Source organism: Elephantulus edwardii, unplaced genomic scaffold (assembly GCF_000299155.1).
Source record: "Elephantulus edwardii isolate Elephantulus edwardi_28Jun2011 unplaced genomic scaffold, EleEdw1.0 scaffold00077, whole genome shotgun sequence".
Classification (NCBI taxonomy): domain Eukaryota; kingdom Metazoa; phylum Chordata; class Mammalia; order Macroscelidea; family Macroscelididae; genus Elephantulus; species Elephantulus edwardii.
The window spans coordinates 14,515,811-14,530,124 of NW_006399827.1; the positions used below are offsets into that span (position 1 = coordinate 14,515,811).

Genomic DNA, 14,314 nt, shown 5'->3' on the forward strand with positions numbered 1-14,314 from the left:
AGTATGCCACATGTTGGCTTGCTAATTGAAAGGTCAGCAGTTCTAATCCACTAGCTACTCTTTAGGAGGGAGGTGGGTAGAAGCCTCCTCCTAGAAACCTGATGCGGGGCCACAACTCAAGTCCAAACATCTTGATGGGGATGGTTTTGTTTTTGGAGGTCTGGAGAATTTAGGGGGACGGGGAATGAGTGCTACAAGTTGTTTCTCTTTGGGCTTCTGAAAGCATTCTAAAATATTTTCAGGTGGGGGTAGTATCTCAACCCTGAATATTTTGAAAATCATTGAATAAGGTAATGGTAAATTACGTGGTACATGAATTATATTTCAGTTGCACTTATAATAAATGTCAGAGTAAACAAAATAACAATGACTGAAGGAATTGATTGCAACAAGTGGAAAGTTTATTGAAGCAGAATGATTTTAAAAGAAAGCCCCCACATTTTCTGTTTTTAAGACAAACCTAAACCAATAAAGACAACAGATTTATCAGAAAAGATTATAGCAGTGTTTGAACTCTTGTCTTCTAGGGCTTATTATATTGCTCTGTATATTTGTTAGGATTTATCATTTTCTTCTCAGGGTGAGAGCACAGGTAGATAAATTTAGTTCTTATTTGAATTTTACATCAGAAACGTTGTTGACTTGAGGTGAGATCAGTTGGCCACGATCTGTCACTGTCCTGCTTTCTCTGCTTTTACTTGAATCTAAAGAAAGGGTGGGGGAATTTTAGAACAGGAAAGATAAAGATTTGTTCACAAATAAAATCACATATTAAGGAGAATGGCTCTAGTTCATCTTTTTATGGTGATACAAGTGTGTATTTATTTACTCTTGTTTATTCGTTAAATAAACAACCAGCTGCCAGTTGCTGTCAGCCAGTTCATGCTCATGGTCCCCCTGCACATGTCAGAGAAGAGGTGTGCTCCACAGAGTTTCCAGGGGTTCATGGCTTGGAAAGTGGATTGCCAGGCCTTTCTTCAGAGAAACATTTGAGTGGACTTGAACCTTCAACCATACTGACATTTGCACCACCTGCCTGCACATCATCCAAGGCATTGAGTAGCAAACCATGGTTTAAAAACCATCCTTACCTCTTGATTGAGTCACATTGGTTCCTCCTTTTAAGTCCACACAGGTTGATCCTCGGGATTTAGTCCCCCAAGAAGAGCTAAAATAGAAAAAGTAAAAATCATTCTTGTTTACTTCTCTTTGGCCAAAGAATTCTAATGAAACAGATTTTTTTTTTCCTTTCCAAATGGAGCTCGCTTCTTTCAAGGGATTTTTCATTTGGAACTTGGCAATACTTTAGTTACCCAATTGAAACATTTTCTAGAAAATACAAGAAGTCAAGGTATCAGGGCTCACCCTCCCTCTCCGTCCAGCAGACTGCGGTAGGTCTCAATCTCCATCTCCAGACAGGTCTTGATGTCCAGCAGCTGCTCGTACTCTGCGTTCTGGCACTCGGTCTCTCCCCGGATTTGGCAGATCTGCTCCTCCAGGCCGCTTATCTTCGTCTGTATTTCTGACAGTTGGGCCACGTAGCAAGCTTCAGTATCGGACAGGGTCCCCTCTAGGGAGCATTGCTACAAATGTACACAAATAGAAACTGTCAGAGTCAAACCGCTGAAGCATATGCTACTGTGGTGAAAGCTTCTTCAAAGAAACTATTTCACAGGGAATTAACTTAGATGTTAATTAATCACATCGGGATTACTACTAACACAAGCTAGGCCCTATTAAGAAATATTAACTCACTCAAATTTTGTTGCAACCTTGAAGGATATTCTGACTCCTAAGGAATTTAAGTGTTTCAGAGTAGAATTTCACCCTTTAGGGTTTTCAATGATTGTAGTACTTCAGCAGTAGACCTGCAGACCTTTCTCAAGTGGCATCCCTGGGTGGATTTGATCTACCAACCTTTCAGTTAGTAGCAAAAGGTTTAACTGTTTGCACCACCTGGGAACTCTCTAGATTTATCTCATGAGATGTATACTACAAATGATCATTCCCATTTTACAGATGTCAAAATTACCAATGTAATTCTAAACAGTGCCTTGTGCAAGACACTTTGTTAAAGTGTCTTTGTTAAAGAATGGAGTGCCCCTCACCGCTTACCATGGCCAGGGCAGACTGTAGGTCAATCTGGAGAGACTGAAGGACTCGCTTGAGCTCCATGATCTCACTCTTGGCAGAGCTCACAGCTCCCACGTCTGTGGAGATCTGCTTCTGCAAGGACGCGCTCTGCAAGGAGAGAACAAAGTGCAGCAGAGTCAGGGAAGCTCAGTGGCTGCCCTGGGGCAGAGTGCTCTGGACCCTGCTGGCCCCAGCCACCTGCTTGTTGAATTGCTCCTCAGCCTCCCTGCGGTTCTGCTCCGCCAGCTCTTCATACTGCTCCCTCATGTCATTCAGCAGCTTGGTGAGATCTGTCCCTGGCGCTGCATCCATTTCCACGGTCACATCCCCACCGGCCTGTCTCTCCAGATTACACATTTCCTGGTGTGAAGGACACAAAATCCCAAATCCCTGTAGACAAAGTCTTTTGGGCTGGGAAGCGGGAGGGTGGGTGTTGAATAGTGAAGCAAAGTCCCTTTGTGGTTTTATTGCTCCTACCTCCTCGTGGTTCTTCTTGAGGCTAATCAATTCTTCAGTGAGGCTTTCAGACTGCATTTTAAGGTCACATGTGGTCATGTTGAGCTCACCAAGCACTTTCTGCAGGCCATTTAGATCTGCTTCAACTGACTGGCGGAGACAGAGCTCATTTTCATACCTTAAGAGATGTTTGGAATACGATTTCAAAATGCCATTAATGATTTGAAAAGGATATATGGGGGGAGAAAAGGATATTCAGCAAATACTATCCAGCTCAAAGAAAAATTCTTCTCTTGGAATTGTTGGGCAAATGTTATAAAATTTTGTGTCAAAGCTCAGAGTCTTCTTCTAATTAAATATGCATGCTTAATTTTTTTTCTCGTCTCCTGGTGTAGATGTTTAGCATTTGTCTGGAATTTGGATCTGTTACCTACATTAATTTCTTGATGTAAATTTTACATAAAGATAACATAATTTGTCTGTAGTGTGGTGATAGATACTGAGAAGATTAGCATGGCTTTTGTGCAAGGACAACATGCAAATTTGTGAAGCTTTCCATTTTTTTCACTAACGTGTTAGGGTTTTGCCCAAAGCGGATCCTATTTTTAGGCCGACTCACTTAATTTTGAAATCCTCAGCTGCAAGTCTAGCGTTGTCAATTGGGGTGATCATCTTGGCATTATCAATTGTGGCTGTTGCAATCTAGAGATTGAAAGATGAAAAGCAAAAGAACATTTAAATGGTTACCACGTATTTGCTGATTCACATTTATCTCCCAACAAATAGTCGCAGAGAAATTTCAGGACCTGTTATCCAGCGTTGATTTCCAGGTTGTCGTTGGTATGTGTCGGAATATACAGAGCAGCTGGTATAATTGATCAAAACACTCTCTTGTCCTGCTCTGTCCTATTACTGAATACTCTCTTGTCGCCTTCCAGTTGGAACTGACTCCTCACTGACCCTCTCTTGGGTTTCTAAGGCTACAAAGCACATGGAAAGAGAGCCCATCTTTCTCCCAAGGAGCCTCTGGAACTGCCAGAGGTGTGGCCTTTGATTTAGCTTCAGGAGTGAAATGCGTACACTCCTCATTCATCTAGTGACACCAATGGGGAGCTGTGATGGCCTAGTTCAGAGGGAGTTGTGCTGCTAACCCAAAGGCAGCACCTCTCTGCTGGTTCGGTTCCACCAGCTGCACCCAGGGGAGAAAGATGGATAATCTCCTCCTGTGTGATTTACAGCCTCCTGAAAATCCCCGGAAGGGGGTTTTATAGGTCAGTTCTGACTTGATGGCAATGAGTGAATGACACCATTAATGCAATCGTTATTATATTTTTTTTTTAAAAAAGCTCTTTCTTTTGTATCTAGCAATGAACAAATACCAATAGAAGAATTTTATGTTATCTTTAAGAAAATCAAGTGGCATTATCACCACATTTCCCACTGGACTCCTCAGAGTGACAGTTGCTGGATAGCACTGAATGCATCATCTCCAGAACCAGGTCCGAGCTTGCTCTACTGTTTTTAACACATTGCACATAATCGTCATATGTTGTTGTTATGTGCTGCTGAGTTGGAACCAACTCTTAGCTGACCCTGAGTGAGTTTTCAGAGGCTGAAAACTGCACAGGAGGAGACTGCCCATCTTTCTCCCTCAGAGCAGCTGGTGAATTGAACCATGTGCCTGTGGGTTGGCAGTGCAATTCCTTGCCACTATAGGCCACCAGAACTCTCTTAATTCTCTTCTATACACATATTCATTAGCTGCATGGCTTTTTCTAAAACTTGGAAATACTCAGCTGTGAACAGAAATTTAGATTGCTCAGATGTAATATACAGTACTGTTGTTATTAAAAATTCCCAGGTCCTATTTTAAATCGACAATAACATTTTCAATTGTTGTGTATGATCTGAATAAAAGTGGGAAATAGAAAAAGAAAGGAAATTCAGCAGAATATAAGCTCTCACCTGCTTCCTCAGATCAGCAATGATTGTGTAGTATTTGCTGTAGTCCCTTCCAGAACCATCATTTCCAGACCCAGGCCCAAATTTCTCATACCACTGCTTGATGTTGTTCTCCAGGTCAGTGTTGGCCTCCTCCAGGGCTCTGACCTTGTCTAGGTAACTGGCCAGGCGGTCATTGAGGTTCTGCATGGTCTGCTTTTCACTTCCGGTGAAAAGTCCTCCATCTCCAACACCACCACCCATGCCTCCCACATAGCTGTAGAATGCACTACCAGTGCCAAATCCAGAACCCCCACCAAAGCCAGCACCAGAGCCTACGGCTCCTCCAAAACCACTTCTTACTGAGCAGCTTCCAAAGCCCCCTCCGAACCCACTGCCAGATTCCCCACTCAGGCCACAGATGCTGGCTCCTCTTTGAGGAGGGCACATGCCCAAGCCACAGATGTTGGCTCCTCCTCGCATATCCCGGGAAGAGCACATCCCCAGGCCACATCTGCTTCCACTGCTGAAGTTGCTTCCACCAGAAGTCATCTTGACTGAGCAGCTGCCCCTAGCTTTGGAGGAGGAGATGCGAGGAGAACAAGACATGGTACTTCCTTACTAATGCTTAGCTTGTCTCACTATGAGAAGTGGAAAAAAGATTTACTCTGACATGGAAGACCTTTGGTCTTTATATACTAGTTTTTAGGGAGTTCCTTTTCTTTGGCTTTGTCATTGTTCACATGTCTAATCCATTCTGGGTTAATTTATTTTCAGTTAACCAGACTTTCCCTGGTCGATTAATATTGGAAAAATTAGGTAAGGGTGGAGTAAAACGAAAGGTGTTATTATTTAATTTAGCCTTCATTAGTGCTTGGCAATCTGTTATTTCCTGCTGGTCTTTTCTTCACCTACATACAAATGTAAATGACCAATCATACATTTCACTCTCTAGGTCCATTAAACTTAGACATGTTCCCTATGACATTCTGGTAGGACTATTAAAGATATTACAGTGTTAGTCACGATCCAAATGCAAATTCTACTTAGTAGCAATTTGTCAAGCAAAATGATTTTCTCCTTTTAATCCAGTGTTAATGCTGAGCCAGCCATTGTGTCACTAGGTCTCCTTAGCCTTCGCTTTGGAGGGACTTTATGAATGCTAATCCAGTAAACGCATGCCTCTTCTCCCAAGGGTGGACACCTCCCTCCAGGAATCATTACGTTCTCCCTCAATCCCAGTACTGTAGCACACTCTCCACTTCTTATTGGCTTTCCAAGCCTGGAGACTTCACATCACTGAACGTCCGTCCCCATCGACTTGATCTGTGTGGTTCCCATTCTGGGAAACAGATCCTTTTCCTGATCCATGCAGACACAGCCTTAAGTGAACCCAGGTGCATCTTCCTGGGCATGTGAGCAGCATATACTCTGGACCTCTGTCTTCTACCTTTCCCACTATAGTGCAGCGCTTCTGGCTAGATGCCCATGAGCTGCCCTTCGATGTTCTTCCTCCATGCCTTGACCTGTGTGGCATCTGGTATGCTGCTGGTCTCTGATGGTACTGTTGCCACCCAGACGCCTCTGCACTCTGCCATAATCCTTACTCCTTCTGCCATGGCCAAAGTGAGGATGCCGTTCTGGTGAGGGCTGTCCACCTCAGCCTCCCAGGACCCATTCTCCTATGACATCTACTGTTTCCTCAGATCAGCACACGCTCACGCTGCTCCTGTCTGCACTGTGACCCTGTGGGTCTGGCCTGCTCTGATGCCCAGGTCCACAGACAAGTTGGCCTGATTTCCATCCTCCTTTCACGGGGTCTTGACCCCTCCCCTTATCAAGCTCTCATATGTACTAATTCTACAGATTAACCTGGGCTTCGGATCACCTGGGGAATGCCTACAGGCACTCAATGCATGTGTCTCACACCTCTGTGTTGTTCTCACCTTGTATTTACCAAACTGGCCTTATCTGTGTGGCACCTAGTAGGGAAGCACAGCTATCCTGTTCCAGGCAGACCTGCACTTCTTGGTCCCTCCCTCCATGAATCCAGTTTGTCTACTGCATCAGATTTAAGCAGATCCCCCAGTGCCTCCTAAAGCACCTCCAGTGGAAGAGGTTGATGTCTCCTAGAACAGAAGAAGCAAGGGCATCCTGGGAGTTTGTGAAGAAGTGGGAGAACTGGTAAAACAGTTAGTTTCTAAGATTTCCAAATGATTTCACATTATTGTTGAATCCTTCCACGGGGCATTGTTAGGTTCTAGAATTATATCTAAGGGGCCCTGGTAGCACTGTAGTTAAGCGCTTGCCTGCTAACAAAGAGGACTTCAGCAAAGGACTTGAGTGTTTTAGAGATGGGGAGGATGGCAGAGGGCAGGGTTCAGGCCGGCTGTTCGTAGGATCACGATGAGTCGTGCTTGACTTGATGCCGCCTAACAACAACAAGCTGCTCTGTGGGACAATAATGTGGCATCCTGCTTCTGTAAAACTACGGTTTGGGAAACCCTAGGGGTCTTTCCTGAGCGTGATGTCTCTCAAAGGGCTGAACACTCCTAACAATGTGCTCGGGGTAATGTGTGATGAAATGTCAGTCTCTCCCTCTCAGGAGCCTCCTGGCTGTACTCTTTCTAAAATGTGTGTTTGTTCTTTTGGCAATCCATGGGATATTTAGTACTCTTCTCCAGTACCATGACTCATCAATGATTCTTCTGTCATCTTTATTTACTGTCCAAGTCTCAGATGTATAACAAGTAATAGAAAAGACCATGGCTTGGATCAGGTGCACCTTTAAACAGATCATTGCTCTTCAGCACTTTGGAGAGGTCCCTGACTGCAGATCTTCCTAATACAACATGTGTTTTGGTTTTCTGACTACTGGTAAGAACGTGGTTGATTGTGGATGCAAACAAGATTAAATCATGGAAAATTTGTATCTTTTTCTCATCTACCATCTTACCTATTGGTTCAGTGGTGAGGATTCTTCTTGATAGGAGAAGTAATCCATTCTGAAGGCTATAGTCTTTGATCTTTTCTAGCAAGCACTTCAAGTCCTCCTTACTTTCAGGAGTCTTCCTCCAACCCTGATGCCATACTCTTCATAAGTCCGGCTTCTTGAATGATTTGCTTAATTTTTAATTATTTAAAAATTAGAGATGAGGATTTTGATAGCTTCAGAATAATTTATTTTGAACGAATAAAAATTTAATACAAGATTTCTCTATTTCTCACATTACATAGTAGAAGAAGATAATATGATTTCACATTCATTGTGCCATTTGTGATGGATCTAGTAGTTAACGTTATTGTTTCATTAATTCGCTTTTCAGCTGTTGATCTATTCAGTTATGGTTTTATTCTCTTATTCGATTATTATTCAGGTTATTTATCAATTTTATTACTTCATTGTTTTGTATTACAGGTTTTCTATTCATAATTCTTCATTCCATAATTTATGATACTTGGTTATTGTATTGTTTGTGATTTACACATTGGTAATAAGCCAGTCATCAGTTATTTGTTGAGCACCTTGCAAAAATCAACCAAAACAATAATTTAGAAAGAACAGAAAAAAAATAAATTAGGAATAAAATAGACAAGACACAGTCCTATTAGAAGTTCAGTGTATAAATTTTGTTTTATTTTATATAATCATAACAAATACCCTCTGATTCATTTTTTCATAATGTTAGAAAAATGTTGGAGAAAAATTTACACCTTTTTCCCTTTACCAGGAAACAGTATAGATATTATTTACTATCTCAAAAGTTACCTAGATGTAGACTCTGATTTGTGGATACCTGATATATCCTTGTCTCTTAAAAACAGCTGCCCTAGTTAAAGACCCACTTTTTGCATATTAGAAATTTCTCCTGGAAACCTATCTCACAAACCCACATCCATAGAATCTTCTGACACAAACTTATAACCATTTTTTACTACCCAGAAATAGAAGCTCCAAAACAATTAAAAACAAGCCTGAGGAACATTTGTATGTACTATTATACTGGAAAATCATGAAAGTAATGCAAAAATACAAGCACTAATAACAGAAGGGATTAGATAAGCAAACTGTTTTATTTTAAGGGACAAAAGATTTTTTAATTTTTATTTTATTTTCATAATTTTAATGAACATTTACAGAGATTTTGGATTTCCATTCATTCATTGCTGCGCTTCTCTCCCCACCCAGCCCTCCCCCCTCCCCCCCAACTCACTCCTCTCTTTCAAAAGTAAAAGAAACACTCCCTCCCTGGTACACAATCCCCCCACACCCCTCCCACCGCCCCAAGTACATTCCACTATGCAACCTTAATTGTGGACTCTTGTGATAACCATAATACCCTATCATACATCGCTTTTAAATTATTCTCTCCCTCATCTGTTTCAGTGCAGTATACACAATTTATCCAGTTTTTCTCAGTCTTACCCCAATCCTGATATCAGTCCCATTTTACAGCAGTGGCATCATGCAGTATTTGTCCTTTTGTGACTGAGATATTTCACTCAGCATAATGTCCCCCAGGCTCATCCATTTTGAATAATATTGCATGAGTTCCTTGTTTTTCAATGCAGTGTAGTATTCCATTGTGTGACTATACCACCGCTTCTCTATCCATTTGTTCGTTGATGGGCACCTGGGTTGTTTCCAACTCCTTGCTATTGTGAACAAAGCCGCAATAAACATGGATGTGCATACATCTGTTTGGATGTCAGTTATGGACTCTTTGGGATATAGTCCCAGTAGTGGAATTGCTGGGTCAAATGGTGTCTTTATTTGCAACGTTTTGAGAAAGCACCATACCGCCTTCCACAGTGGTTGCACCATTTTACACTCCCACCAACAGTGAATAAGGGTTCCAGTTTCTGCACAACCTTGCCAGCGTTTGTTACTTGCTGTTCTGTTAAATTTTGCTATTCTGACTGGGGTGAGATGATATCTCATATTTGTTTTGATTTGCATCTGTCTTAGAGCTAGGATTTTGAACATTTCTTCATGTACTTGTTGGCCATCTGAATGTCTTCTTTGGTGAAGTGTCTGCTCATATCCTGTGCCCATTTTTCAATTGGATTATTTACCTTTATCTTGTTGTGGTTCTCAAGTATTTTATAAATTCTAGATATAAGTCCCTTATCTGACCTGTCATTATCAAATACTTTTTCCCAGTCTGTAGCTTCCCTTTTGACCCTGTTGGACAAGTTTTTGGATGTACAGAGGTATTTGATTCATCTATTTTATCTTCTTTTTTTTTTTAAAGTACAGAAAAAAATTTATTGGAAATCTCTTGAATACATTTTAAATTGTAGCTCAGGATTTCCAAACGAGGTGGGATGGAGGAGAGATGATGCTGGCTGTCACCTGGAGACCGATGTCTGGTCCCAGCCCTGTTCAGGTGCTGCAGGAGTCTGTGTTCACGTGTTGTACATGGCTAAGGGGCTAGGCTGCTCCTCCTGGATTCAGCTCAGTCAGGGCTCAGCCTCCCTGGCCTCTTCCTGTGGGGTCTTGGAGAAAGGTTGCTGCACAGACCAACTAGGAATCGCAGAGGACTATACGGGAGAGGGCTAAGAGGCCTTTCCATGCAAAGCCTCAGAGAAAGAACTGACCAGGGGCCTCCACCTTTCTCAGCCCCAGGGCCTAGTGTGGATTTTGTAGCAGGCTATGGGCATGGCCACCATAGGGAAGTGCTCTGGCCTGACAGGAGGAGGGCCACATGGGTAGCACTGTTTTCCAGGACTATTTATCTCTGGCGGAGTGCATGCACAGAGCCGGGCTCGGCCTTAGCAAAGATCCCCAAGCCCGGGCCAACCCTGTAGGTGGGACAGCTTCACATGCAGTTTACTAACAAGCAGTTAGAACAGCTGCTGCCAATGAACACCCTCAGAGGCCCAGGTGGGACAGGGCAGGCCCATGTGCCGTTAGCCAGGTATTAGTTAGGCTGAGGGAGAGAGGGCAGAGGGGTGAGGTTAGGCACTTGACTTAATCAAGTTACAGTTTCTGAAATTAACCACGTGTCCTGCTGTAGTTTTCAGTAAGAAACCAATCCAACTAGTGAACCCCAGGGCAGTGTGCAGGCCCAGGAATTAGGGGGAAACAGTGGCCAGGCCCATGAGAAAGGAGAAAAGGCCTACAGGCCCCAGCTTGAGGAGCAGGTACCCCAGCAGCAGGGGCACCTGGCTTTTTCTAGTCCAGGGGGGCACACAATGAAATATTTTATCTTCTGGTTGTAGATTTTTCAGGATACTTGGAAAACTGTTTATGTTGTGCATTAGGACTACTAGAGTTCTTCCAAGCTTTTCTTTAATGAAGTTGATAGGGAACAAAATCTTTTAATCTGTTGAGGAATTCAAGGATTTTTTTTTAATGGCATTTGAAGTAAATACACATTGGGTCATCACATGTTAGATCTAATTGACAGTAATTGGTCTGGGTTTTTCTGGTTTATACCTACCATCATTGTACATCAGAGTGCTCCTTGGAGACAAAAATAATAATACTTCATCTCATATACTTCTGCCATATGGCTAGGAGACGCTATTCCTTGGAGAGGGACATCATGTTTGGAGAAATGGAGGCTTATAAAGGAGAGGAAGACCCTCAGCCAGGTGGCTGGACACAGCAACTACCACAATAGGCTCTAGTGTGTCAGGAAGTGTGAGGATGGCACAGGATAGGGTGGGTTTCAGAACTGTTGGTCATAGGTTCGCTATGGGTAGTACTGACCTCAATGGCACCTAACAACATACCAATTGCACCTGAATGCTTAGTGGTGAGAGGCAGTCTGGGTATTTTATAGAGACGATAACGGAAACTTAGAAAAGATATCTCTTCTTTGTTAGGAAGAGGAAAGGTGGACGGTGCAAAAACTAGGATTAGAGCCTGTCTCTTGACTTTCACTTCGCATACATCTCACCACATCATGGGGCCTCAGGTACAGCTTCATTCCTCACTGTTGTCATCAAAGTTGGCAGCTTCTGAGAGAGTGTGTACCTGACCTCTTCCTCTGAATGAAAGGTATCTCACATGAGGAGATTAAGCGTATGGGTAAGGATGCAGGTCTTTTTGTGTTTGTTGTTGTGTTGTGAGGTGCTGCCTGCTGTGGTGACTCCATCTCACAGTGATCTGATGCACAATAGAGTGAAATCTGCCTGACCCCACACCACCATCACCATCACCATTTGTACATAAGCCCATAGTAGCAGCCACTGGGCTGATCCATCTCAGTGAGAATCTCCCTTTTTTTTCTTTTGCCAACCTGCTATTTTACCAAGTAGGATGTCGTTTCCCAAGCACTCTCCCTTCCCAGTCATATGACCAGTTTCTAGGATTTCTCATACTCTGTTTCTTTTTAATGGTTCAAAAATTATCTTTAGGAGATAGTTTTCATTTCTAAGTATTTTATTTCTCTAAGGGAAAATATCTCTCAACTGTGAGATAAAATGAAGCAGCTTAAAAAATTAATTTACACATCCTTTTGGATGAATAATAATGAGTAATATTTTTCTTACTTTACAGTCTAATTCCATCACCATTACTTTAAGATGCTCAGCATGAGACAAGCATGCTGAGTTATAATTATGCAGAACTCCCATGAAATCTTCCAGTTTTCCCATGACTCTTTGACAATCACACTTGATTCCTTAATTTAGAAGCATTAGGTATTTGTCTTGGTGAATTTTTAATGCGGTGAGCATTGTTCACTTTCTGTGCAGTTGACATTGATCAGTGGCACAAAAGTGAGCATATTAAGACCCTTTGAAGAAAACAAGTCACACCATTTGTTTTTACGTTTCCCCCATCTATCCTTAAAACACTATATGAATCGCCTTTGTGTGTGTGTGTGTGTGTGGTGTACATTTCAGGGATCTGATTTTTAAAATCCTTATCAAGTATGTAGGCTAATGTGATGGATGGAAAGAGTGTTGGACTAGCAATTTGGAGATCTGAGTTCAAGTCCTGTGTTGTCATTTTGTTGCTCTGTGACCAAGGATATTAAGATGGATATTAACACTCTAAATTTGAATCTTGATTGAGTAAGAGAAATGGGTCACCAATACCTCCTCTCACTGTATAGGATTTTATGAAGGTTGAATTCATATTACATACCTGTATGCAAAGATTCATAGTGTATATAAATAGAAAGGGTAATCACCAGCAATTCATTGTGCTGCCCATGCTAATCTTTTGGAGATGCATCTTCTAACTTCATTGAGGGTGGGGAAAGGGAGAAAGATGGGTGAGTTTGATAGCAGAGTTTAATTGGTGAGTCCTGGAAGAAGAATTTTCATGTCTCATTTGAGTAAATACTCATGTGTGTTTTCTTTCCTTTTGTATTTCCAAACCTGGAGATTTTCTATGACAACAGGTTGAAAAATGCTGTCTTCTGATATAACTGAAATATGCCTATTTGTGCATACTGAATTTCCTAGTTTTGTTTTCGATACTCAGAAAAGTATTTCAACAAAGTACTGAAGAGCAATGGTGTCTCTCTGGAGACTAAGGTGCGTCTGATACAGACCATGGTCTTTGTAATCACTTGTTATGCATCAAAGAGTTGGACAATGACCAAGAAGGACAGAGGGAGAATTGATGCCTTTGAGCTGTGGTGGTGGAGAAGAGTATTGAGAGTACCATGGGCTGCTAGGAAAACAAAACAGATTCGTCCTGGAAAGGGTTAAACTGGGCAGCTCCTTGGAAGCAAGAATTCTGAGGCTCCGTCTAACATACTTTGGACATGTTTTAAGGAGAGACCAGTTCTTGGAGAGGGACATCATGCTTGGGAGGGTAGAGGGACAGCGCAGGAGGGGAAGGCCCTCTATGAGGTGGATTGATTCAGTGACTGGGGTAGTCGGGATGGGAGTGTCAGAGACAGTGCGATTGGCACAGGACAGAGCAGAGTTTAGGGCTGTTGTACATAGGGTCGCTATGAGTCACAGGCAACTCAACGGTACATAACAACAACAACAACATCTTTTTCTTAAGCTCACTTTGATTCAGTTCTTCTTAACAAACGCCCACAAAGAAAACAACGCACCAAGGCTGGCTGCCTTTTATTGTCAAGGCTTCCAGCCACTGTTAAGTCCTCTGGCCCCCCCTAGGGGGTTCAGACACAGCAAGGAGGATGACTTCCATTTGTGCAGGGACTGAGGGGTGGGCTACAAAAGGACCTTGAACCTTCTTCCCAATTGGGTGTTGGCAATCTGAGAATGCAGAGAATTGGCAAAAACCTGGCAGATGCTAAATATTAAAATTCTTTAAAAGGGAATTCTTTGCTCTTGTAAAGATGTTGTAAATATACATTTGCTATTTCAATTGCTTTTATGTCTATAGTTCAGTGACATAATTTATGCAAATTATTCTGTGAAACCATTGTGAACTTTTCTGTCATCCTTAACAGAAACTCAACACTTTTTTTTTTTGGTGAACTTTGTTGTTGTATGTTGTTGAGTTGGAACCAACTCACAGCTGGCCCTCCTGCAGATTCGTTTTGTTTTGTTTTATTAATTTTAATGAACATTTACAGAGACTTTGGATTTCCATTCATTCATTGTTGCATTTTTCTCCCTGCCCACCCCTCTCCCCAAGTTCACTCTTCACTTTGAAAAGTAAAAGAAAAATTCCTTCATTGGTATATAGTTCCCCCACCCCCCACCCAGTACACTCCACTATGCAGCCTTCATTCTGGACTCTTGTCATGACCATAATACCCAATCATATATTGCTTTTAAACAATTCTCTCCCTCATCTGAGAAATTCAACACTTCTTAAACAATTCTTTCTCCTTTCTCC

The 14,314-nt window shown here is 42.1% G+C and overlaps 1 protein-coding gene across 1 annotated transcript; it reads right to left on the reverse strand.

Moving 5' to 3' along the window:
• Nucleotides 1-1,361: 1,361 nt before the first annotated feature.
• KRT24 (keratin 24) lies at nt 1,362-5,139 on the reverse strand. Its single transcript, XM_006889428.1, has 6 exons — nt 4,555-5,139; nt 3,209-3,291; nt 2,611-2,767; nt 2,332-2,493; nt 2,116-2,241; nt 1,362-1,583 (listed from the first exon to the last, which is right to left on the reverse strand). The coding sequence occupies exons 1-6, from the start codon at nt 5,137-5,139 to the stop codon at nt 1,362-1,364; spliced, it is 1,335 nt and encodes a 444-aa protein (XP_006889490.1).
• Nucleotides 5,140-14,314: the final 9,175 nt, after the last annotated feature.

Excerpts from the sequence above, each read along its gene's own strand:
- KRT24 (XM_006889428.1), bottom strand. The coding sequence starts at position 5,139 with ATGTCTTGTTCTCCTCGCATCTCCTCCTCCAAAGCTAGGGGCAGCTGC. Across the intron at positions 2,494-2,610 it reads TCAAGAAGAACCACGAGGAG|GAAATGTGTAATCTGGAGAG; the intron begins GTAGGAGCAATA and ends CCTTCACACCAG. Across the intron at positions 2,242-2,331 it reads AGGAGCAATTCAACAAGCAG|AGCGCGTCCTTGCAGAAGCA; the intron begins GTGGCTGGGGCC and ends CTCTCCTTGCAG.